General features: G+C 38.9%; 2 protein-coding genes across 2 annotated transcripts; both read left to right on the top strand.

Moving 5' to 3' along the window:
- Positions 1–3,843: 3,843 nt before the first annotated feature.
- cenpk (centromere protein K) lies at positions 3,844–12,330 on the top strand. Its single transcript, XM_022205124.2, has 10 exons — positions 3,844–3,969; positions 5,532–5,621; positions 6,849–6,905; positions 7,925–7,988; positions 8,207–8,253; positions 8,356–8,438; positions 8,569–8,667; positions 10,053–10,188; positions 10,269–10,322; positions 10,918–12,330. The coding sequence occupies exons 1-10, from the start codon at positions 3,967–3,969 to the stop codon at positions 11,071–11,073; spliced, it is 789 nt and encodes a 262-aa protein (XP_022060816.1). The 5' UTR covers positions 3,844–3,966; the 3' UTR covers positions 11,074–12,330.
- A 223-nt stretch (positions 12,331–12,553) lies between these two features.
- Positions 12,554–21,210, top strand: LOC110959182 (stromal membrane-associated protein 1-like). The gene is made up of 10 exons (XM_022205963.2): positions 12,554–12,846; positions 13,505–13,638; positions 14,499–14,584; positions 14,692–14,767; positions 14,861–14,923; positions 15,036–15,111; positions 16,722–16,852; positions 17,830–18,046; positions 18,832–19,169; positions 20,547–21,210. The coding sequence occupies exons 1-10, from the start codon at positions 12,729–12,731 to the stop codon at positions 20,679–20,681; spliced, it is 1,374 nt and encodes a 457-aa protein (XP_022061655.1). The 5' UTR covers positions 12,554–12,728; the 3' UTR covers positions 20,682–21,210.
- Positions 21,211–25,220: the final 4,010 nt, after the last annotated feature.

A 25,220-nucleotide genomic window follows, 5' to 3' on the forward strand; every position in this document is an offset into this window, starting at 1 on the left:
TTCACTTCAAGATAGAAAAAATCACTACTTCAATCGTCCGGAAAATTGAAGTTTGATGCATGAGTCCCTACTGAAACAATAGTACAGCCCTCTCTCTTTTCATCTCTTCCCCTCCCCTTTTTTTATTTTCTCTGCCTCTCTCTCTTTTATTATTTGTGGAAAAACAGTGTCAGGTGCAAAGTGCATTTGAGGCGAGTGACAGCAAAAAGGGCATCAAAATTAATTATGTTTTCCATGTAGTCGTCTTAAAAACAAAACAAACTGCAGAAAAATAAAAATAAGGCATAGGATTAAAGTCCCTCAGTTCATTATTATTACTATTATTATTATTATTATTATTATTATTATTATTATTGAATAAGTGCAAAAAGGAGATCTGTAAATGACTTTATATTTGCCTGCAGTTAAATCACTCTATATATCTAAATAGAGCCGAAATGTAGAGTTTTAATCATAGCCTTCCTGTGGAGCCAGTTAATACTTCAAACTTCAATTTTACGGGCGATTGAACTAAGCATGTTCCTGACAGAATTGATGTATGTATTAATTTCCTTTAACTGTTGATTAATTAGGCTGCGCTGAAGGCTCAAATGGAACGGGTTTGCTCAGAAATTTGCATATTAATCAAATTCTAGTTGATCATTCAAATAATCAAGGCTATGTGATTTTTGAGGCTGCAGCTGGAAAACATGGAAAATAGAAAACATGTTCTCTCAGACTCTGCTGCTGCTCTGTGTCCACTCCATTAAAATCCAACATCCAGAGAAAGTCACTTGGACTATCTGGAGTAAATTGTTCATCTAGTTTTGTTGAAACAAATGCACAGACACATCAATAGGAATACAACCAAATAGCAGCAAATCTATGAGCTGGTGGACGATAAATAAACAAGAGAGTGTGGAGAAAGAGCTGCATCATGGCTGTATTTTGTACATTTTGCAATCTTTAAATTAGGAAAGATATTTTTACAGACTGCCACGGCTGGTACAAATCATTTGGGGTGATAAAAACCACTGCAAGACAGCAAATAAGAAAGAGGATGGTTTAAAGACCATGTTTTCTAGATATACACTGTGAGAAAAGGCTAAAGTCTGCAGGTAGATTAAATCTGAACCACAGGGACCATACTGCTTTAAAAAAATGAATAATGCAGCATAGTGTTAGTAGCTCAGAGTTTTTATGAAATAATGTAAAGAAAAGAAAATCCCCACGTTACAAAAAACCCTGCAAGTCACCAGCAGCACATAAATATGGACAGCGAAGAAAATATTGTAAATAAACTCACTTAGCAAGAATTAAAGGCAAAAATGATATAATTGTTAAGGAAGTGGTGAAGTTATTTAAGAATATAAGTACCATAAATTTCTTTGTAACACAGAAAGCAAAAAGACAAGAAAGATAATTGAACAGGCAAAATGAAATCGGTGGCTGATATTGGGGAAGTCGTACGGACGCACATCCCAATATGATGGACTCTTTGTTGAAATTATGTCAGAGCAAAACATGCCGGTTACAAAAAACTGTTTGTGTTCACACTGTGAAATGAAATGTTGAACTGCTTTGGAAAGATAGAAAAAAAGAAGAAGTGCAGATGATGACAAGCTGCAGACTGCAGTCAGCTGCTTGGCTCCAGAGCAGAGAGACAAACAGAGACACCTGCTGGTGTTTAAAGGACGATGACCTGCAGTACAGTGAGCAGTTAACCAGCCATGATGAGTGTCTGTCTGTCTGTGTGTGTGTGTGTGTGTGTGTGTGTGTGTGTGTGTGTGTGTGTGTGTGTGTGTGTGTGTGTGTGTGTGTGTGTGTGTGTGTGTGTGTGTGTGTGTGTGTGTGTGTGTGTGTTAATAATGTATGATAATATACAGGCTTCTTGCCTGATCATAATCAGGTTAATTAAGAGGATTGTATTAGATTTACAGTGTATCTCTGTAAGCAAATGTAATTATAGTATGAACGCAAAAGTGCACCTGATAAAATAACATATCTTTTTACAAAAATCTGCATTTTTAAACATTTTTTTCTATTTTACCATAAAATTTTCATTTTAATTTCAGAAATATTTCTTTTATATCTAATAGATGAAACATTAAATTCAGTTTTGAGTTGAGCTACAAGTAGTGACAATCAACAGGAAAAAAGTACTGGTCGTCTAGCTTTACATAGATCCATCCATTCTCCATACACCGCTTTATCCTCACTAGGGTCGCAGGGGTGCTGGAGCCTATCCCAGCTGACTTAGGGCGAAGTCAAGGGACACCCTGGACAGGCCGCCAGTTTGTCGCAGGGCTACATATACAGACAAACAATCAAACACACTTTCACACCTACGGGCAATTTAGAGTAACCAATTAACCTCAGCATATTTTTGGACTGTGGGAGAAAGCCGGAGTACCCGGAGAAAACCCACACATGCACAGGGAGAACATGCAAACTCCATGCAGAAAGATCCCAGCCCTTTACATAGATTTGCTAAATAAAAATATCTAATTTCATTCTTTTACACATGCAAAAACACACAATGAAACATTTAAAAGTCAAAATATCCACATAATCCAATGAAAAAAAATGAAAGCTTTATGAGAAGGTTATTTTTCCTGTTATTTTAAAGTGTTATGTAAGCACCCCAGCAACCAAAACACCACCTTCCTTAAAAAATAAAAGAAAATTTGAGTATATGTTATACCATGACATACAATCAAGTATTTGAGCATCATGGTAATAGTGAGAGGGACAAAATAAAACCCATAAAGAAGTAAATATTGTGCCACTTCATTACAGCACCATGTGTCCTGATTTTCACTCCATGTTTTGACAGGAATGTCGCCCCCAAGAAAATGCAGAATTTAGTTTTGTCCTGAAAAACTATGTCCCTCTTGGTAATTGGATAATCAAATTTATCAAGTTTGATTTGGGTAAATATTGGTTGATTACTGTATCTTTATAAGTGCTACAGCTCACAGTCTTTTTTCTTTGTAACTCGCTCTCTCTCAGTGAACTTTTCTTTCCGTGGAGCCAATGAAACCCTGTTCAGGATAATAATAATAGTTTTCCTCTCTTGGTTTTTCACTCTGTTGTCCAAGACTGACTCACTGTTCAATTCATTTGAACACATGGACAACACTTTCTGTAGCCTCACCTCACCAAATCTGCACGACAAGAACTTGTAGTTCACATGACAGAAGGATTAGCAGCATATTTCAGATATCAAATATCATTCTGCGTGTCTCAGTGTACAAGTCACATGACAAAAATTTTGGGACTATTGGGCTAAACTACAGGCTGCATTGACATTGACAGAAGAAGAATCAGTTTTGTTGTATGGAAGCAAATTCTAAATGTATAACGATAAATATTTATGAAATGGGGTGCCACTGTTTTTTTTATCTGATATTGGTAGCACCCATGAACACTTGGGAAAATGTAGAACATGTTGGTTCCAATTTTTTTCAATTTTTGTGGCAATCAAAGAAATTCAATTTTTTTTTTTGTCTGGAGATCTGTGACTATATCTGTGTCATATCATATACAGTACATTTTTGAGTTATCTGTACTTCTTTCCATGGTTGTGGTGTTTCCATAGCAGTGTGTGCAGTGAAAAATGTGCCCACAGAAAGGAAAAACATAATAGAAGCAAAGAAACGGTACAGAATGCAGTACTTCAGTATCCCTATTTCTCAGTCAGGGAATCTTAACTTTAGCTGGGCAGTTTATTAAAACATTTTCTTTTGTTTTATACTGCATTTTGTAAGATGAACAAATGCTTATGAGTGTAAAATCTAAATCTTCAAAAAAAATGTGTGTCTTTAAACCCTATCCTTCGCATCTGCGCAGTTGTGCGCAACATCAAGACTCACCAACACTCCTCTGTCGCAGCGCTACGTCATCAACGTTGGCGGTATTTTGAAAAAGCAGCAGCGTCTGTTGTTGTGGTCCGAGAAGTGGAGAAAAACTGTGGATTTTATCAATATGGTAAGTTTGCGCATCGTCTGAATGCATTTGAATGATTTCTAGATGTACGTAATAACAAACCACGTAGTGTTTGGTCATTTATTAGACAGAATATCGGTTCTGCTCATAAACGCTCGTCTCAGTTCAACTTTTCCTTAACTAGCTGATTGCTAACACGCAGTACAAAGCAAATCAGACTTGCCCAGAGTAACTTTACGTTGCATGGCTTAACTTAACTGAACTATAGTGGAGATATGCGGTCACTTGAAGCTGGTTACCAACTCGTTGAGTCAACCAGGGTTTGTGAACCTGGACATAAGCGCGTTCACATGAAAGAGGCGGGGCTGGCAGGAGGTGACCAATCACAAACATGGACAGGTAAACTGGCACGAGGAGGCATATTTTACAAACAAAGAGCAAATTATGATAGAGAAATGCGAAGATTTTAAGCACTTAACACAGACTAAAAGTGACACAGTTGCAGCAGCCAAAGCAGGGTGGAAACCTGAAAAAAATGAAAAAGTACAGACTGTGTGTATGTTAAGTATAACTACGAAATAATTAGGGCACTAGTACACCTTCCTATAGCTGTATATTCTGTCAGATGATTGAGGTGGTTATTGTACCCATCTAGCTTGTAGTCTAAGATAGATTTACTCTTTTAGCAGCAAAACTGGTGGTGTTAGACGCTCTGAATGCAAACAAAAATAAACATAAAACATAATTCAAATTTACATATTTCTCTCAAGGAGAACAAACTGTAATCTTGATATATGATGCAGGCTAAGAACAAGAGCTAGATGTGAACAATAATATCAATATCATTCTCAACATTACTATTCTCAGTAGTTTGTGCAGAAGTTTCAGTGTCATGTAGCATTTCATTTTCAAGTGCAGTATTTTCATTACATGTGTGCTATTTCACTTTCATGAGAAAAATGTTAGTATGATGTGCAATTTTTTTCAGGTGCAATATTTTATTTTTTGTGTAGTATTTCATTATCATGTGTGATATTACTTATTATCTCACTATCATTGCCGGCATTACTTTTTACTATTCCATTCTAGCCTTATTTGAACATTAGTTCAGTAATTTATTGTACTTATATCTTTCTACGAGGCACTGTGTTTCTCAACTTGTGTTTTTTTTGTTTGTTTTTGGGAGCAAGTAAAGAAAAATGTAAAAACATGAGTCCACGTCATAAGCAGGCTTCTTACAAATCCTATGAAGCAGAGGGCTATAGTACTTTAATCCGTTTTACGAATTTACTGCTCTAAAATGGCATATAGAGCAATGAAATGGCTGTGAAATTGCTTGCGTACCTCTAAAACCCTGTTCTCACTCTTAGTCCGTCTCTGTATCTGCACATGAGCTCTGCTAGGTTTTCTAAGGCTGATGACATTTTAAAAGAGAACTAATTGGTCAGTAAGAGGAGCGTCTATATTTCATACAGAGTTAAACTTGAAGTCACCTCTTTAACCCCAAATCCTGCTTTGTAGTACAGGTCTCTGCACCGTCTCAGCGTTTTTTTGTGTGCATTTAAAAATACCAAAGTTCACACCTGCCTGTTTTCCATGTTCAGGCTGAGGTGAAACCAGGCGGCCAGCTGTCAGAAGCTGCTCAGTCGGAGCTGCTGGACCTGTGTGAGGATCAGTTTGCTCAGCTGGAAAAGGTAAACGCGTGTTTTTTACCTCATGACTTCACAGGTCCCATAAGATGAAAATTGATTTTGTTGTGTTTTGGGGCTACTTTGAACTTGGAGGTGTAAAGTAAAAGCTGTAAATATATGAAGATGGTTACTTATGCTATTCTTCAAGGCCCCCCCCCCCCCCCCCCCCATTGATCTGTTAAAGTGGCAGAAATTTGTCATTCACTGGTCACCTTTTCAGTAATGATCCTCACAGCTTCATCCAGACATACCTACCACACCAGCATAGACATACGTGTCATTTGTGTAATATTGTCCTTTATTAACAGATGTGTACTATCTAGTAAAAACATCTAATAGCTTAGTTTATTTAACTGCTCCCTAATCACTGAAAATTCTGTCTGTGTGATGACAATTTCACGACTATTTTACCAACACTACTGTAAAAATATCTCAAAAACTGTGATTTAGGACGTCTGCTGTGCAAGGAGTTATTTGACTGCAGTGTATAAACTGTGACGCTGTGTGTGAGAGCTCACCTGTCTGATGAGAAGAACAGTACAGTTTGACTTACCATTAGATCCTGATAGATCCTTGCTCCATGTCAGGGATAATTTATAATTTATGAATAATTAAAGTTACTTGCACTGTTATTTCAAATACAGTTTGAAAATTTTGCATAATCCTGCCACCTCACTGCCCACTGCTTCCAAAATGAGTCATTCTCAGTGAGCAGCTTGTCTTACTGTCCAACAGTTTTAGTTACTTTCAAGAGCTGCTTCTGACTACTGTGAAATGAATCAGCCTCAGTGAAAATACACCAAATGGTTTGTTGTTGGCTGCAGGAATGAATGGAAGTGCTTATATGCATTCACAGCATCTGAGGAACTGACGACCCAGTGGATTACTTTTATTATTAATGGAAATGTCATGACAACAATCAGAAAACTCTTAGTGTTTGCACAATGTATGGCTAATGTGGTTAACGGTAATATATGTTTTGATTGTATGTCCACGGGTCAGAGCTCTGTGGAAATTGTAATACCACAGGACATGTTGAGATGGTGGAAAATTTAATACTAATTTGACACCACTAAACAAGGATTCTGTGGGTTGCTGTGTTTTCACGCTGTCTGTCTCACATTGCACAGACTTTAATTTATTTGCTGAATAGGGGCGCAGTATCGAACCTTTAATTGTTGGATGTGCTTAAAAGGTACAAACTGCAGACTGTGTTTGTCTCTGTTGCAGCTTCAGAATGAGATTATACTTTGTGAGCAAGATTCCTGTGAGACTCCACCAGAACAGGTGAGATGATCGTACCAGAATGTTCATTTATGGGCCCTCTACGTTTACTGACAAAACTTGAATTTAATGTTTCAGAGAATATTCAGGATTTCTGTTGGTACACGTTAGGATTCTGTGGTTACATGAGGTATAATCTTTGTAAAAAAAAAAACATGCTTTAATGAAATGGTCAAGACATTTTGTTCCAAAGATGCCCTTTATTATGAGCATGTTGTGTCTCAAAGGTCTTTTCAGGAGCAAGTAAAACTACCTGCAGGAAGATTTATTTTAACAGTTTGTGTAGCCATAAAAAAGCTCATCAAACCTAAATATTCTAGCACCACTAACTTTAAGCATGCTGAGCATTAAAGGGAGGCTTCATAAAACTAAATGAGGGAAAGCTTTTTAAACGGTGTCCCTAAAGGGGCAGCTGGGCATAACTTAATTGGTGAAGTTAAATAACATAGAATCTTAAGATCTGAGTTTCATACCACACAAACTAAATGCTAGTGTACGTGTCGCACTGTTTCAGTGTGACTCATCCTCACTTGCCAATATTTGTCTGAATCAGTCTTCAGTCCAAGTGAGCCATCTTCCAAAAAGAAATCTGGGTCCTCCTACATACTTGTTGATACAATTCCAGTTGAGACATTACCAGATCTTTGCGAAACTTATTTTTGTGCCATGCAGTGAAAATTTTTACTTGTGACTTTTTAGTCAAAGCAAACAAGAAAGAAAAGTGTCAGTTTCTCTTCTTTTACTTCTCTGCCCCGTAGAGTTTTAAACTAGCATTTTTCTGGGAGTTTATAGTCCGTTAATAAACTAAATTTACTGAGATACATTAATGGTTAAGTGTTGAAATCAGTATATAAAAATAGCTTCTTTAGAATTATGATTTTCAACAAAATGTGTTTGCTTCACACTTTACAAAATACTGTCTGACAATTTGTTTTTTATTTAAATGATATGACATTTATTTAAATAAATCACGTAATCATCCTTTACAAATGTGATAAATTGTGGATTTTCCTCTCCAATAGTCAGTAAACAGACTGATGGCAACAGAAGCTGAACTGAAGCAGTGGCTGACAGTGGAGCCCAAATGTAAGTCCTCTGTTCATCCTGTGGTGAAAGCTGTAACCATATTGTAATCTAAGTATTTACTACTAAAATATGAATATCACAAATCACTGCTACAGTTTTAAGCTGCGCATGTGTCAAATATTGCTAATCAGTCAAGACTTTCACATTTAAATGTTTGATATAAAATGTTCTATATTTGACATGATTGTTTTTACTCATCTTATTTTTGCTTCACCCAGTGCTCGCACAAAATCCTGAAATTTTATTTCAAGCTGGAAAAGAGGAGGTATGTGTAAAATGTAAAACTGAGAAATATTTCCTGCTAAAATTCCAAATCAAATACATAATTTTTTTCATACAAAAAATTTCCCTAACTTGCTTTTGACAGATGCTCAAGCTGTGCTCTCAACTTGAGATGGTTGTTTCGTGTTATGAAGCCAAGAGAGACAAACTGAGAGAAAATAAAGAACTGTATGTAACCTTTTGATAACATAGCAGACATTTCGTTAATTACTGTCCTTCCTCAGAGTATACGAGTACTTCAGAGATATTTTTCCTTTCCGGTTCATTCTCCTCTGAAAGTGTCGTGTCTATTTTTTAGTGAACGGAAGTGGCTGGAGGAGAAGAAGGACGTGCTGATCGCTGCCAGTGATCATGTTGAAAGACTACAAATGGAAAAGGAGAAATTATCAGAGCTCAGGTGAGAATGATGGTAAAGTCCCACTAAATGAAAGAAGTTCAGTTTTGGAGGTACAGTGGTCCCTCACCATATCGTGGTTCACTTTTTGTGGTCTCACTGTATCACGGATTTTTAATTTGCATTTATGCAAATTTTTTGCTACATCGTGGGATTTTGTGGTATGTCAGTATTCTGATGTATTTATTGCTGTGGCAGGCTGTGTTGAAAAGTACACTAGAGAAATAACATCTGCCTAGTGTGCACTCTGTAGCTAGCACATGCTTTTATTTTGACACACAGACATCAGCAAGTTTAAAAATGCACCGGAAGTTATCAAACACACTTCACACCCACAGTCCTGAAAACAGTTAACCAAGCTAACTTAACACTTAAGCTAACTAGGCTGACTAACCCCCAACTCCCATGGTGCATTAGGGCACAACACTTTGGTCATAGCAACCGGCTCTGCAATCGCTACATTATTTTATTAATTTTTGCGGTAAAATAAGCGTTTTCTAGCCTAAAAAATAGAAAGCTATGTAAAAAAGGATATAAGAGATAGTGATTAAAACATATCAAAAGAATATTTAATCGAAATAACGCTTATAGTACAGTGCTGGGCTCTGATTGGCTCAGCATCCGTAGCATCAGTCTCCTCTGCCTCCCGTGTGTAGCAGCATTCAGCATCTCACCCTGTCCGTTTCACTTGGACGTCTGATCGCTAGCATAGTGTTGCTCTGCGATGTTGTGTGCTTTGTGGGGAGGGTTTACAAAGCCTTAAAATATATACAAATAATAAAAAAAAATTGGTCGCTGCTTCACGGATTTTGATCTGCTGCCAGAGTTACATGACGGACTCTCCTGGCGATAGATGAGGGACCGACCACTGTATATTCCCAGCAGAAGTCAGCAAACATTAGAGTAACTGTAGGAGCCATATTTTATTTATTTTGCTTCTGTTTTTGTAATTGACCACACAAGACCCCAGAGGGCTGTATTTCTTTTACCTGAGGCTGACGGCCTGGGCTCAAATTAAGGTATTTAACTGATTATGTGATTTTCTTCAGGTGTTGCTGGGTAGAAACGCAGAGCCACACAGTTTTCGACTGTGCTCGACTTTCTTTGCGGTTTATTATTTTGTTTGTGATCAAGTTTAAGTTACGGGTAAAGATTGATAATAAATGACTGGGATTATTTTGACTCTTAAGAATCTGTTTGTTTATTTTATTGTATTGTTTATTGCATATTTTTAGTTGACTACACATCAAAACTCTCGAGTAACCACTATCCACAACCAGTAGTGCTAAGTACAGGACATAGCCACTACAGTAACAAATATGTAAAAATACTCAAATTCAACTATAAAATCCTATAAAGCATCACTTTAATGTGCATGTGTTCCACAGTGTATTACAGGACACAAAGGCAAAAATCCAGAAGATGAAAGTCTACCAGGAAAGGCTGATGGATTCGCTGGGTGACATCCTGGAGAAGCATGTTCCTCTCCCTCAAAATGAATCCGGTGCGAGCAAGAAGAAGAAGGTGCAGTGGCCTGGTTTACGTTTGAAATCCGTGTTGCTACAGCTCCAGTGTTTCTTACAATCTTTTGTTTTCATTTTCAGAACGTTGCACATGAGATACATGAAGACCTGATTTCACTCAATGAAATTCTGGAGGTGGGTTTTCACATAGTACATAGTCAATTCCAGTGTCATGTTTCTTTCATTTGAATAAAACTGTTAAATATTTAGCTTTGCTGATCCTACCTGGTGTTGCTTATCTGTCCGTTAGGTTTTGTGGTAATGAGAGATTCTAGAAAATTTATTTTAAGAGATTTTTTCATTAACAACCAATTGTACAAATTCTTTCTTACAGGATAAGAGTGGGGGCTTTAAGTCCCAGTTTACCTGCATTCTGTGAAAAATGTCCCCCTAGGCAAGTTGTACACATAGATGTACAGTCACATTTTGTCTTAGAGTGCAAAGGACAAGAACAGCAATACTGAGCAAAGAGTACTAAACTTTTTTTGAAGGCTACTTAGGTTCACGGGGCTAGAAAATGGTGCCTCTCAGCAACAGATGGTGACCACAGCACATGACATGTACAAGTAAATAGGTTACATTTATGTGTTGAGCATCATTTATCAGATAGCCCTAATTTTCATCTTTAGGATCTCAGTCTACTGTGAATTAATAACGAAACGAAAATACAACTCAGAACCTATTAAAATGTGCTTGATCCTAGTCTCCTCTATCTTCTCTACACCTACAGGTGCTCATGAACAAGGTCCTGAACACACCACACGACCCTTACGTGACGATAGACGACACATTCTGGCCTCCGTACGTAGAAATGCTGCTCCGCTACGGGATTGCAGTGAGGCATCAGGAGAATAACTTCAAGATCCGCCTGGAAACCTTTTTCTAAGCCACTGGCGCATTAGGCCTCTCAAGCGCTTATCTACGAGTGTTTCTAATTCGAGTCTGCTTGTGCAGTGCGGTCAAGCTGATATGAAGGCTAGCTATGCTGGGAAAGCAACGGGGCAAGTGATTAACGTGATCTATATGTGTATCACAGTTGCAAAATGCAATTTTTTTTAAATGTGTTCATTTATGGCTCAAGTACTTTTTAGGTCAAGATGTGTTTTGTACGTACAAAATAATTATGTGTAGTTTATAAAGTAGAAAACCTATACATTGCAATCTTCACTATGTGTTGCATTGGAATTTGGTTTAATACTAGATAGTTTTTAAATTTTATACACTGAGCAAAAATATAAACACAGCATGCAAATAATCTTCTGACTTCTGTTTTGAGGTTAAAAAACTTTTAATTTCTGTTGTTATGATTAGAGAAATATTACTTTTAACTATTGGTGCATAAAAGTATTTTTAAGCTGTTCAGCTGGTGACAAATTCTCACCTATTAAGTTAATCTACGTCCTGGTCAGGTGTGGCTTTTAAAGACAATGGTCAGATAGTGTGACCAGTACATCGACATACCTTTAACCAGTGGCTACAAAAGGCCTTGTTAAAATGCAGCTTTATTCAAATGACAGCATGCCACAGATGACACGACAAAGAGGAGAGCAGACAGGGAGCTGGCATATCAGTAAACACATACTTAAATGTCCAGAAATGCACCATTTGTTGTCCAGAAAAATAGTTTCGGACACTTTGGTAAAGAACAATCATGACCCCCAAAATGTCCACCAAAAGTGGGACTACATTCCAAAAGCCAGCAATGACAGCCTCATTAGCTTGACGTGTTTCAGGTCCGACTTGTGATTTCTGGTCTATAACATTAATTTCCATCTGCCCATTGTTATTTTCCATTTATGTTTATAGTGTGGACTTGGTTGTTTCATCCATCCAGTGGTAGAAATGCTGTGTGTTGGAACAAAAACAAACAAACAACTAATTCTCATATGTTAAAAGGAATTGGAGAATTTAGTTATATATTACATACTGAGTTTATATTTTTGTTCAGTGTACATTGCTTTTTTTCACCAGATTTGTTTTCATCAGTTCTTAAAATCTGCTGTTTTTCACCTCTTAAAATGACTTTCATTTTTCTCTTTTTACTTTCTTTAATACCCAGTAATGTACTGTATATATGTAGATTTTGCTCATGTTTGTTTTTTAATGTGTTTTATTGTTCATATTCAATAAACTTCCTATATGATGTTGCAATATTGTTATTGTTTAGTGGGAGCAGATAAAACAGTCGCTCATCCTTTTGTTGGTGTTAGCAGCCCACCAGAAATCCTCTTCCCGGCCTAAAGTATCAATGGGAGACGGTGAATAAACTTTCAGAGAAGATTATTTTTTATGAAAATGAAAAGCTTGATTCTTCAGAAACGTCTTGCGTCGACACACGTCACCGCTGCGGACCAATCAGGACGGCCGCCGCGTCAGCTCCAGTGCTGTGGGCGGAGAGGGGATTCCGGTTCCGGGTGTTTTCGTATCGCACTCGGAGTCGTTCAGACCGCTGATTATGGTATTTTATCAGAAACTTCTCTCGATTCACGACTGAGTAAAACGCAGCTCTTTTCATTAAGAAAGTCCAACAAAACCGCGAACATGACTACCCGCTCGGAGAGAGAGAAGGCCCAGAAACTGAACGAGCAGCACCAGGCCATCCTGTCCAAAATGCTGAGGGAGGAAGACAACAAGTATTGCGCCGACTGCGAGGCGAAAGGTACGACGTCCACACCCTGGATTTTTTAAAGCATTTTCTGCCACATAAAGTTAACAGTTTAACTCAGAATTCTCCAACTAACACTGCGGCGTCTCCGTTGGCTAGCTTCGCTAAGCTAACTCGCCTGTGTGGCTCAGGCTCGTCAGCTGACATCTCTTCCCCTTAAGCTAAACTAAGTGGCTAACCAGGGAGCTAACTTCTGTAAATCTACATAAGCTCCCCGCACTGCTGCTCCCTCACCACCTCCTTCTGCTCACTAGCCTTTATAAGAGTTTAACAAACTGCTCCAAATGTTTAGAGGAAATGTGACTCTTATTTTCTTGTTGGGGTAACTGGTACAGAATTCCTCCTTTTGGCACTTTAAGCCACAGCAATCTCAAGGATCTTTGTTATTCTTCAAGCACATCTTACTGAATCATGTTTTCATGGCCTGCATTTTATAATCTTAAATGTTAAGCTTAGTTAGAGACCACTGTGGAAACTATGTGCTTTTGCATGTCTGTTCTTTGTTAACAACCATGTTTCCATTTGTGATAATTTTGTGACAGTGCTGCATATTTTCCTTTTTTTAAGCCATCCTCCCCATAAGTTAATCATTTTGGTGGACCTGTGAGAGACATGATCTAATCACATTCTGTTTTTTTTTTCTTGCCAACAGGTCCAAGATGGGCATCCTGGAATCTGGGAGTATTTATCTGCATCCGATGTGCTGGCATCCATAGGAATCTGGGAGTACACATATCCAGAGTGAAATCAGTCAACCTGGACCAGTGGACCTCAGAACAAATCCAGGTACCTTTTTCTTTTTCATGCTATTACTGAATGCACCACTTTATATTTTTATGTCCACAGCACGAGACTGCTGTGAAATCTGTGTGCATTTTCATTGTGTGTATCCGTCCCCTGTTAACAGCAAACTTTGCATTTGAATGCCTCAGAGCTGTGGTAGAGGAGCAGATTTTCCGTTTTAAAGGCGCGCTCTCCATAATTTAGCATTGCTTGGTGGACAAAAACGGGATGGTAATATTCTGTGCAGCAGCGGCTTTCAGTCCCTCAAGCTTTTTTCCCACTATGCAGCTTCAGAGAATATCAATACGCCACATTTATGTCATTGAGAAGGTACCATAACAACCAGCTTTTAGCCAGCAAATTACTGTCGACGTATACGTCCAAGGCATAATAACAGCTAGGAAATATTTTTACCAAAATGTCCACTTAATACATTTTAATACAGGAGTCCCTGAAAAGTTGGAGAAATATGAGTGTTTTACATCACTGTCATCAAAGCTAATAAATAAAAGAAATTGATCAATGAGGTGCTACTGTGTTATATTTTATAACAGGTGATAATGTGTAGTATTTTAAGCCCTAATATGACAACTTAAGCTGACTTGAGTTGCTCGATGATAAGCACTTTCATCTCACAAACGCCCTGCTATTTGTTGGAAAGCAGACTCTCTATTAAATATTAAGCCAATAAACCCTTGTTGCTACATCCAGAGAAGACATGATACGACTGTTTCCATCGGCTGTGTCTTACTGATAATGAGCAAAGTAATCATCATGTATAATATCAGTGAAATGACTCTGTAAATATTTTATACGAGCAGTTCCTGTGGTCTGAATGCATCTTTGGCCTTCCTTTTTTCCAGAGTATACAGGACATGGGTAACACCAAGGCCAGGCAGCTTTATGAGGCCAACCTTCCAGACAACTTCAGAAGACCTCAAACAGACCAGTATCCTTCGCTGTCTGCAGACAGACAAGCTTACAAATGGCACAGTGTGTATAGGATTTCTGTTTGTCTTTTCATCGTCGATTTATTTTCCTTAACTCTGACCTCAGAGCAGTTGAATTCTTCATCAGGGATAAATATGAGAAGAAGAAATACTACAGCAAGAATGTGACCAATGGGAGCAGTGTATGTATTGACAGAACATTACCGTTTAATGAAACATGGATTTAGTTGTTCGCCATTTTTGAACACACCGTGAGAATCTTTTTGTTTTTTCAGCCAAAAGATAGTAAGAAAGAGAGGGAGCCGGACAGAGGGAGTAAGGTGTCATCTTACACCAAGGTACATCCCTCACACATGCACATTCTTACATTAATGCTGCTCACTGCTATTTTCTGATCCATGCTGAGTTTGTTCAGCTTTTTATTTATAAATGTAACTGTTTTTTTTAAAGAGTGAAGAGTCTAGGCCAGTTCCCAAAATCAGCCCTGCTAAGACTTCAGAACCCTCCGTGAACCTACTAGGCCTTGGTGAGTATGAAATATGCTGACTGAGATACTGTTTATTGAAAAAGGCTGAACGATGCTTCAGGCTGTAGTTGTTGGCCAGTTTTGGAGACGATAAAACAGTGGATGATTGTTAACCTGTTGAGCCTGTCATAAAATTGTCATGAAAATGGGTGTCATGTAATTCTTGCATATTTATGCCCACACTGATGTGTATTTATGTCATTTTGCTATCACTGTATATTGGAATTGCACTTTGTATACAAAATGGGTGGCACTCCATTTCACACCTTTGCTGCAGCATGTTGAGGCCTGTTGTGTTACCTGACGTTGTTTACTGCCCTTGCAGTGGGAAATAACTGCACTAACTTCCCATATTGTGGTGCCATTAAACTGTGAGTTTTCCAGCCTGTGCTGAGTCATGTTGTCGCTGCAAACTAATGGCTCCACAGGTATTGATCAAACGGTGGATTAGACAGAAATGTCATTTTCCAAAGAGCTTGTTGATGGTTCCTATTAGCTGCTATGTAGCACATGTTTGCCATAACTGTGACTGTACCTCTCTGTTATTGCATCTAACAGACAGTGGCTTCACTATGCAATCTGTATCGGAGCTGCAGTAAATTGTTTTGAGCTGCTGTTAATTCCAAGTGATCCCTGCTACATTACATTAAAACCACTGCAAGGCTTTTTTTTTTTTTGTAAGGGAGGAAGAGGAAGTGCAGCAGCTGCTGACTCAGTTACAAACGCGACAGACTTCTAACTTCTGGTTTTGTTGTAAAACTTGATGTGCATTGGAATTTTGACACTTTGGTGCATCAGTGCTTAATATTACAAAAGAAATAGGGCAAACAGTAAAATAATATGCTGTGAATTGGTTCAAGGAAGAATATTAGACGCTTCATAAAAGAAGGAAACACCTGATCACACGTTAGAACAACACAGAGATCCCACTTGTTGCTGTTGCTGTAGATGGTGAATAGAGAAGTAATTCTGGTTTTCAAGTGTAGCTTTTCTTTTGGCTCCACTGCAGGATCTCTCACAGTTGGCCTTGTGTTACAGAAATGGTTGTTTTGAGGATATAGACAGCTGTTTAGTTTGAGTGTTGTACTCCTTTTAGTCTAGTCATTTACATTCTTGTCCATCTGTCTTTTCAATGATATATCTGTGACTTTAGTGATTGTTTTTATTCTTTGGAATAATGTCCATTATCACTTCATTAAAGCAGTTTCATTGACAGTTTAAAAGAGATTATATATTTAAGTGGAGGGACATTGTATTATTTGCATGGCATGTTTACTGTTATTTTTGTTTTGTGGCCGATGAGTTAAATGAGGTAAGCTGATTAATTTTTTATTGGACCAACTGTTGTTCTCACTGTGCAGGGCCGTTTTGCAGCTGTGGGAGGGTTCTGCAGTTAAATAAATGCAAAGAAACTGAATTCTCGCATAAGCAAACATAAGTTCTGTTGATTTTAAACCAATTTTCACAGCAATCAGATGTTGTGTCAGGATTTTGTCCACGGGTTTTCATGATGTTTCAGTGAATACAAGTTAATTATGACTGGGAAATCATGGATGTATTTATGCTTGTATTCCACCTGTGAAACCAGTTTTTCCACCTTTTTGTCATAGACGCACCAGCAGTTACATCAACTAATAACAATGGTAGCACGAGCACAAGCCAGAACAATGACCTGGATATATTCGGCCCCATGGTATCCAACCCCCTCCCTGCGTCCACATCCACGGCTCAGTTTTCTCAGGTAAAACCAAACAAGTGTTCCCCAGTTCAGATTTAATTCTCATTTCTGCGTATTGCTCAGCAGGGCTCGACAGTAACGGTTGCCTCGTTGTAGAACTTGTATTAAGTGTGCAGTAAAAAATAAAAAGGCAAATGATAGCCATCAGCGTCAATAGGCCACAAGACGGCAACACAGATGCTGAGAGAGAGTCAACTCAAATGGAAGAAAAGCAGAAACACACTTCAGAAAATGAATGCTGCAAATCAGGCACTCTGGACTAAATATTAAAAAAGGATTTAAACCAATTTAAATTTTAATGAGCTTTTTTTCATTTATTAGAGTTTTGATTAATAGATCTGCAAAGTCGAGCACGATGTCTTTTGTTTCCTTTGTGTTTTTGTGTTTTTTCTCATTATTTTTTCTTGAGTACAAATTGTTATCTAGTAAAAGATAATTCAGGTAGTACTATTAATATGCCTTGTTGTTAGGTCTAGGGAATTTAATTACAGTCAAGCTTTTTGACTGCACCTGCTAGTTAACAGGACATCACTACAATATTGGAAATGTTATGGAGAGAGGCAATTATTTAGTCATATTTATAGATTGATAAAATAGTGACATGATTAGTCAGATCATGCAGATCAATAAAAGTTTATCGCACACAGTTATCAACTGTGAGACCTTTGCAAATGACAAATAATAAATTATCAGCTAATTGGTAGCTGGTGATGACAGGGCAGCAAAAAGACGTGAATCTGAACTGTTTGAGTCATATGTGAACTTGCATGCATTAAAACACCGATAGTTTTTCTCAAGAGTGAAATGTTTTTTGGGTGATGTTGGGGATGATGGATACAAATAAAGTAGAACAAACTTATTGGATTTAACTACAACTACGTGTAACGCATCACATCATGACATGACACAAGGTGCAGTGTTTCTCCGATGATGCTTCATACTGTTTCCTCTAAACCTCACAATATTTCTCCTCTTTCTAGGTGAGCTCTAGTAACTCGGCCGGCACTCCGACACAAGCTCCAGCAGCTGGAGTAGCAGGAGGCGCAGCCAGCTCAGGGTCAGTACAGGGAGACCTCGACTTGTTCAGTGACAGCAGTAGCACCACTAAAACGGACGACGTGGCCAAGAAGCCCCTGTCGAAGGACTCCATCTTGTCCCTGTATGGAACCAACAGCATGTCCCAGCAGGCCCCCGCTGGTGAGGACCCCACTGCTTAGAAATTCATCCATACAGACATTGACTTACCATTATGTCATGAAATTCTCTTCTTGTGTTGTGTTGTCAACTCATACTGGGTATTATTCTATAGCAACGCCACTCTTTTATACTAGTCTCCTAATACATTCAGAAATACATCTCTTTTTTCTCCCTGATATGTACCAAACAAATTCAAAGTGTAAATGCTGAAAATTATTTAGATACAAGTAGATGTGCAAGAACTTGAACTGGCAGTAGAGATTTAAAGAAGAACTATCCAATCAAAGAATTCAAAAAAGGATTGCAAATGATCACTCAGTCGATGCCAGCTTTTAGTGCTTCAGCGCTGTCAGAAACTGGTTGTACAGACACTTTTATTTTGTAGTATTCATACTGAAGAAAAATAAGTGTCTGTCAGGGCACTTGGAAATAGAAAGAATCACTTTGTTCAGGATTTTCTTCATTGTCAAACTAATCCAGTGATAGTTGTCTGTAAATCTGTGGGCACATGATAAACAAGAACTACTAATATAAAATAGCAGCTGATTTGGTATCATACTCTGGAAGTGGCTAGAGCAACATTTTGCTCACCAAGGAGATCTGTGAAAATGGTGACATCAGTAGCTCTGAATTCACAAGGAGCAAGCAGAGGCTTGTATTTCGCAACTCTGTCCCAGAGTTTTCCTGACTTCTTATGTCGATTAACAAACACTCTTTTAAAACACACTACCAACTTTTACAAATCACCCTGTATCTCACACATTCACTGTGGTTTGTCCCCTCAGCTGGCATGTTCATGGGCCCCTCTCAGATGCAGTTTCCTGTCCAGGCCACTGCTGGTTATCAGGCCTTCCCTGGCATGGGTACAGCCATGCCGCCCACTACTGTCATGGGTGCCATGATGGCTCAGAGTGGAGCAGCCATGATGGGGCCCAATCCGGGCATGATGGTTGGGATGACGATGCCTAACGGCTTCATGGGGAATGCACCGGCCACCGGTATGATGGGCATGGCCCCCAGGATGATGGGACCACAAGGTGGCGCAATGCCTGCAGGCATGGTGCCAGCTCAGGGCATGTACACCATCCAGCCTGGCCAGCAGGCTCAGTGGAACATGGGTCAGGTATGGAGACCATTTCAGCTGTGCTCATTGCTTCAGCATTGTGTGAAATCATTGAAGTGACTCCACCTTAAAACTTGTGCTGCTGGATTGTGTTCAAGTGTGGCACTTATGACAAGTGTGATGTGTTACGCATACGGCCACACCCTGTTTGAATGATTCACGACGACGTATTGTGAACCGCTGTGCTCTAGTGTGTGTCGATATGGCATACAACACCCACTAGATGGCAGCACAAGCTTGATTTAACCCTCGTGTCGTCCCGCGGGCCAAAATTGACTAATTTTAAAGTTTGAAAATGCGGGGAAAAAAATATTTTCACTGTGGCACTTCTGATGTCCACATTTTCAACATTTTTGTGAAATCTTTGAACATTTTTTGGTGGGAAAAAAATGTTAAGAACGTTTCTTTACAAACATTCACATAAAAATCAACCAAAATCCAGCGAATTTCGCTGGATTTTGGTTGATTTTTATGTGAATGTTTGTAAAGAAAATATTTGAAGTTTTACTGATATATATAGAATCACTTTAGATATTTTTAGGATTTTTTTGGAAGATTTTTACTAATTTTTTTGTAAATATTTACAAGAATTTTCTTGCCAAATTTGGGGGATTTTTTTAAAATAAAACTTTTAAGGGACACTTAAGGAGTTATTGGAATTTTTCTTCCTGAAGGTTTTGAAAATTTTCAGAAATTTGGGGAATTTTTTTTGTAGAATTTTTTCATTTTTTTTCAGACAAGGAAACTATTTTTTTTTTTGGAGCCCATAAATGAGGACAACAGGAGGGTTAAGAATTCGAGCTGTGTCCCAATTCCTGAAGACACCCTCTTTGTAAGGAGATTAGTTGTGTCGCAGTTCGACAAACGTGACAAAATAAGTACACTCAAAACAGTCAATATGCATGTTCAAAGCACGGACATTTGGAGCGTGCACACTCTGAAGGAGGTGCTTACAGGTGAAAATATCTAAACTATTTATATGTTGGGCTCACCAAAAGCAATCACTGTGGCATTTTTGTTAAAGGTAAGTCTATTTGTGAAGTTGGATTTTGGCAAATTGCGCGTGTATTAAGCATTTTCCCATTCATGCAACAGTAGAAGAGGTTGACTTTTTTCTACACTAACTGCATAAACATTTTGTGCATGATACGTTCAAATTGTAGGCAGTATTGCATTATGACGCAGGAAGAGTGTAGCTTCTATTTAGAGCTTCAAAAATCAATTGCTAACCCAAAGCAGGATTTTATATAACTAGTAAATATTAAGACGGGTCTCTCTGCTAAGCCAGACAAATTGGAAGTCATGTGTAGATTATTAGAGATTTTTGTGATCTTAATGCCTTCATGTTACTCATGCTGAGGTCTGTACCATCCTCAGGTGAACCAGCAGATGTCAGGGTTGGCTCTGAATGGTGCGGGGGGTCAGATGGCCTTCGGTCAGCCTCCGTCAGCTATGGGCGGTTGGGCCGCCGCTGGATCTGGCCAGACTCTGAGCACACAGCTGTGGAAGTGAGCCTCCGAGTGGGTCGGTGGTCGGGCAGAGTAAGAGTGGGTGTTGCAGAAAGCGCAAAATATACCTTGTGCTTCTTCTCTGTAGCTCGCCATGAACTATTGTCCATTTCCATCACGGACCAGCCTTCAGAACATGAAAATTGTATCTCTTTTTTTCCTCCTCCTCCCTTTCTGTCTCTCTTTCTCTCTATTGTGTGAGTGAATTGGGAGCTCTACAGGATTACAGCCTGGCAGTTTCTGCCTGTCGTATGGTTTTTGATCATAACTTTTATTTTCCTTTTTTGGAAAAAGTTACAAGGAAATAACAGTCCCAACATCGACATATCAGAAAAGCTGCAGGACCAGTTACACAAGCTTTTATTGTATCACTGTATCATTATAAAATTATAGAACATTTAAATGAATAGTATTTAAAGGGGGATGATCTGACTATCAAGTCAGTCAGTACTGCTCCCGAATGTACAGCGCTGTATAACCTTCTTTTAAAAGTACTTGTGGTTCCCCTATAAAATTAAAGTGATAAAAAATAATTTGCTTTGATGTGTCTTCTGTGGTTCAAATATTGCATTTTTAAAAGGATTAGTTTCAAAGTAGAGGAAACTTTATTTCTGGGGTTTAGAGTTAAACCATTTAAAGGTGATTAGAGGGCCGGAGCAGACGTTTTAAATTTGTTATTCATTCTTACATTTTTATTTGACCCAACCAGAGAGAATGAATGCTGTGTGTTTAAGTTTGAGGATATCCTTAATGATGGCTGCAATTCAGACAGCAAAGTGTTGATGCTTTCAGTTGCTGACGAACGTAGCTCAAATCAGTGTGGAAGGAGGAACTGACTGTACTGGTATGAATCCTGGGATGACAGGAAGTATAAACTGGTAGACACACAGCTGCTTTTACCTCACATATGATCCAGATTTCTATTCCGGCACTGAAACTGAAAAGTGAGCTGTGCAGCATTTTGCACATTTATGGTCTTGACACAGATTCCCTAACATGAGCAACAGATAGGAGCCGTTATTTACGGTCATCCGTGTGGCATCTACTTTTTAAATAAGTGATTTAAAAACTGCTTTCTGAAATGTTCATTACTGCAGAATATACAACATTGTTTTTTTGAAGGTCTGCAGATCACAAACCTCACTCAGAACTTCTGGACAAAACTTTAATTTTGGTGTTTCTATGACGACAATGTGAGAATTTGCGTTATATGCAGCAGAGCGTGGCCATATCGTACTGTAAGTTGTTTTTGCTCCTGGTGGTGCAATATTATGGTCTTTCAGCAAAATGATTCTGGATTCGAACCTGTTGGTCAGCCGTTGCCTTTCTGTGTAGAGTTTGCGTGTTCTTCCTGTGCCTCTGTGGGTTTTTACTGGGAGCTCAGGCTTCCTCCCACAGACCAAAGGCATGTGTGCTTAACGGCGATTCTAAATTTGCAACAAGTCTGGTTGTATGTGTGATATACTGATAGTAACATACGAGCAACCTGTCCACGTTGAAACCTGCCTTTCCCCCACTGTCAGCTGGGAAAGTCTTGGCCCTCTGTAGAATGCATGTGGTCAACTTTACGGATGACCTGCTTCTGTCCTCCAGATGGCAGTGTTGTCATTTTGGAAAAGTCCAGCAGGAACACAACCACACAGACCTGATCGGAGAACTTGGTCTTTAAAAGGACCCAAACCGCAACCCAACACCACAATGCAGTGAGCACTGACACATACTGTGGGTAGCGAGTACGACGGCCTGCAAACCCAAAGACGGTTTCTGCTGTGAGTCACTCTTGCCTGCTTAAAGAGCAACTACAAGCAGTTACTTGTTCTTCTGTACTGTTAGCAGAGCCAAAACATTTGAACCCCTTACTTACGTTTGAGATGTAGGAACAGTGTATTTCCATCTAGCAACAGCCACAACATATAAATTATTTTCAGTCTGTTAGAGCTGCATTATATTGGAAAAACAACTGACGTTGTGATATTTTCTTTTTGTTATAGTATCAAAATACACATAATGTTCCACTAAACTACTCATGGTGCTGATTAAAATGACTTGTTTTGCCTTTTGCGGTAGAAACAATTGTGCAAGACTGCTAGAGTGTATATGTTTTTGGTCATCCTTTCTGTAGCCTGAATATTTCCATGCCACAGACAACCAAATCTTCATTTTCAATGGTTTTCTCCTGTTCCTCACCTTAATTTGCTGTGCACACGTGGAACCTGCATAATCTCCAAGAGTCCTTAATGTTCTATCAAGCAGCCTTCTCTTGTAGATTAGTCGTGCAAACTAACAGTTTTCTTTTTTGTATCAAGCAGCAAAAAAGCATGACGTGTTTGAGGTAATTTGCCTTCCTTTACGTTGCATTTTCTGGATATTTTCACTGTCACATGCACATATCGTGCTGTCGATGCCGAAACGAATATTGTGCAGCCCAAATCTATGAACTGCTATTACCACAGCGTCCATAAAAGCAGCACCGTTAGATGAATCAGTCTTTGATTTACCATCAGTCATCACTGCAGGATGTTATCTCAAAACTGCCACAAGTTTCTGTAAACCATGAAGATGCTGAGAAACTGAATCTGTTGATATGATGCATTCTTTTTGGCAAGTACAAACATATTGAACTTCAGACATGATGAATGACTCAGTTTGCAACATCTGCCTTTCTGTGGGTTTGAATCTGGCTCAAATATAAATCTAATTTGAGGAGACAGTGTTGGAATGTTTCTTGCTGAATAAATGACACCCTTCGTGTTTTCTCCACAACCGTCACCTGGTGGCAGTAGAGCATTGCTTTTGTAAGAGTGGGGGGGATTCTCTATTAAGTCTGTGGCCAGAGACTTAAACCTTAATGTAGTGTTTATTGTGTACGCATATTGAATTTTCCATTTCTGTTTTATATTAATTTGATTTAATGTGTCCTCATTTGATTTATTCACTCATCCATTTCACGTGGTGTGGAACTTTCCTTCTTCCTAACATTGCTAATACAGAAGTTTAATAACACAACAGCTTTTTTTGTGCAGCTGGAGGAATGAATGCCTTTTTGTTTAAGTTTATTGTGCAAACAGGGCAAATTCACTTACCAAATTTGGAAAATTAGAGTGTGTTTACAGTCCGTAGCAGTTTTGGAAGGAAAATGTGCCTCACTCTGCCTCTGAGCAGTTTAGATCAGTAGTTTCTTTACGATCTACTGTAGGTACTCCCTGAGTTTTGTGGATGTTAATTGGGATTTTAACTGAACTTATTTCATTAAAATACACTCAACACGTAGGTGGCTGCTCCTCCACCCAGTGCACCTTGGGATATGCTCCAGTGTACATCCACCCAGCCCATGGGAAGCTGTAGTGTGATGTGAAAAATCAGTTAAACAGCGGCTGTAGGAAAAATGCAACAGGTTCAGCCCCTATTGTTTGTATAAGCTCACTCTTTCACAATAGTATGCGCTGTATATAGAACACTGCTAAGCTTCTGTAAGTCCTGTAAATCTTGCCCAAGTAGGTCCGTCCTGGTCTTCAAGGTCTTGGAATTTTAAGTGGGGCGTGGTTCCCCAACCCAGCCCTACCTGATAAACCCCCACCTTTCAGCCACCATGTACTGCCAAGTCAGAGCCACATGCTTCATAAAACGTCCTGGTTACACATTAAGAGTCTGTACTTAGTGGCAGAGGTGTATTTTACTAGTGAGAATACACTGATAAGTGATAAGTGGGGCGTGGTTCCCCAACCCAGCCCTACCTGATAAACCCCCACCTTTCAGCCACCATGTACTGCCAAGTCAGAGCCACATGCTTCATAAAACGTCCTGGTTACACATTAAGAGTCTGTACTTAGTGGCAGAGGTGTATTTTACTAGTGAGAATACACTGATAATCCCTGTTCCAGCTTGCACAGGAGGACCAACAGGCCGGCAAATGGACAAAAAAAACCACATCTATCTCATGCTTGGCCGCACCTGAAAGCCTCTGAAATGTATTTAGAGTCGTTCCACTCTGTACCTCTCCTACGCCTTCCTGCAGCTCGAGCCCAGTTTGAAAACTTTCACAGTAATGTCTGATGCCATACAGCTTCTGAGACCTTTAGCAGCGAGGTTAGACATTCCTCTCAGCTGGTGTGTCAAACTTAACACTGCTCCAGAATAGAGTCCGCCATCCAAGTGAAGAATGTTCCTTCTCTCTCAGCCCCTTAATGGACTTTTTGACCCTGAGACATCAACATTCCTGATGCGGACGTCAGCCTGCAGTTTAACTGTTGCATAAGTGACTAATACTTAAGTAAACATTTCACTGATATGAAAGATTAATTTCAGTGTGGTAACTTCCACACTGAAACACTGCAGGCTTACTTGTGATTATATTTGAATTATTTACTTTAATTCAGTCCATCTAAACTTCCATATGCAGTACAAGGAAACACTTTTTATAAAGTGTGCTGACAGTTTGATACTACACCTTAAAACATCACAGAGGAATTTAGTCAGATCAACTCATCTTTTTAGTTTATCTAATGTACATTTATGACTTTAGCTAAGTTCTAATTAATTAACT

The sequence above is a fragment of the Acanthochromis polyacanthus genome, chromosome 3, assembly GCF_021347895.1.
Source record: "Acanthochromis polyacanthus isolate Apoly-LR-REF ecotype Palm Island chromosome 3, KAUST_Apoly_ChrSc, whole genome shotgun sequence".
NCBI classification, from domain to species: Eukaryota; Metazoa; Chordata; class Actinopteri; family Pomacentridae; genus Acanthochromis; species Acanthochromis polyacanthus.

What these genes read in the sequence shown, in the direction of transcription:
- LOC110959182 (XM_022205963.2), top strand. Translation starts at nt 12,729, where the DNA reads ATGACTACCCGCTCGGAGAGAGAGAAGGCCCAGAAACTGAACGAGCAG. An exon ending in AGGTGTCATCTTACACCAAG is followed by an intron (nt 14,924 to 15,035) that starts GTACATCCCTCA and finishes TTTTTTTTAAAG; the next exon opens with AGTGAAGAGTCTAGGCCAGT. An exon ending in GTCCCAGCAGGCCCCCGCTG is followed by an intron (nt 18,047 to 18,831) that starts GTGAGGACCCCA and finishes TTGTCCCCTCAG; the next exon opens with CTGGCATGTTCATGGGCCCC.
- cenpk (XM_022205124.2), top strand. An exon ending in GCTGACAGTGGAGCCCAAAT is followed by an intron (nt 7,989 to 8,206) that starts GTAAGTCCTCTG and finishes TGCTTCACCCAG; the next exon opens with TGCTCGCACAAAATCCTGAA. An exon ending in TTCAAGCTGGAAAAGAGGAG is followed by an intron (nt 8,254 to 8,355) that starts GTATGTGTAAAA and finishes TGCTTTTGACAG; the next exon opens with ATGCTCAAGCTGTGCTCTCA.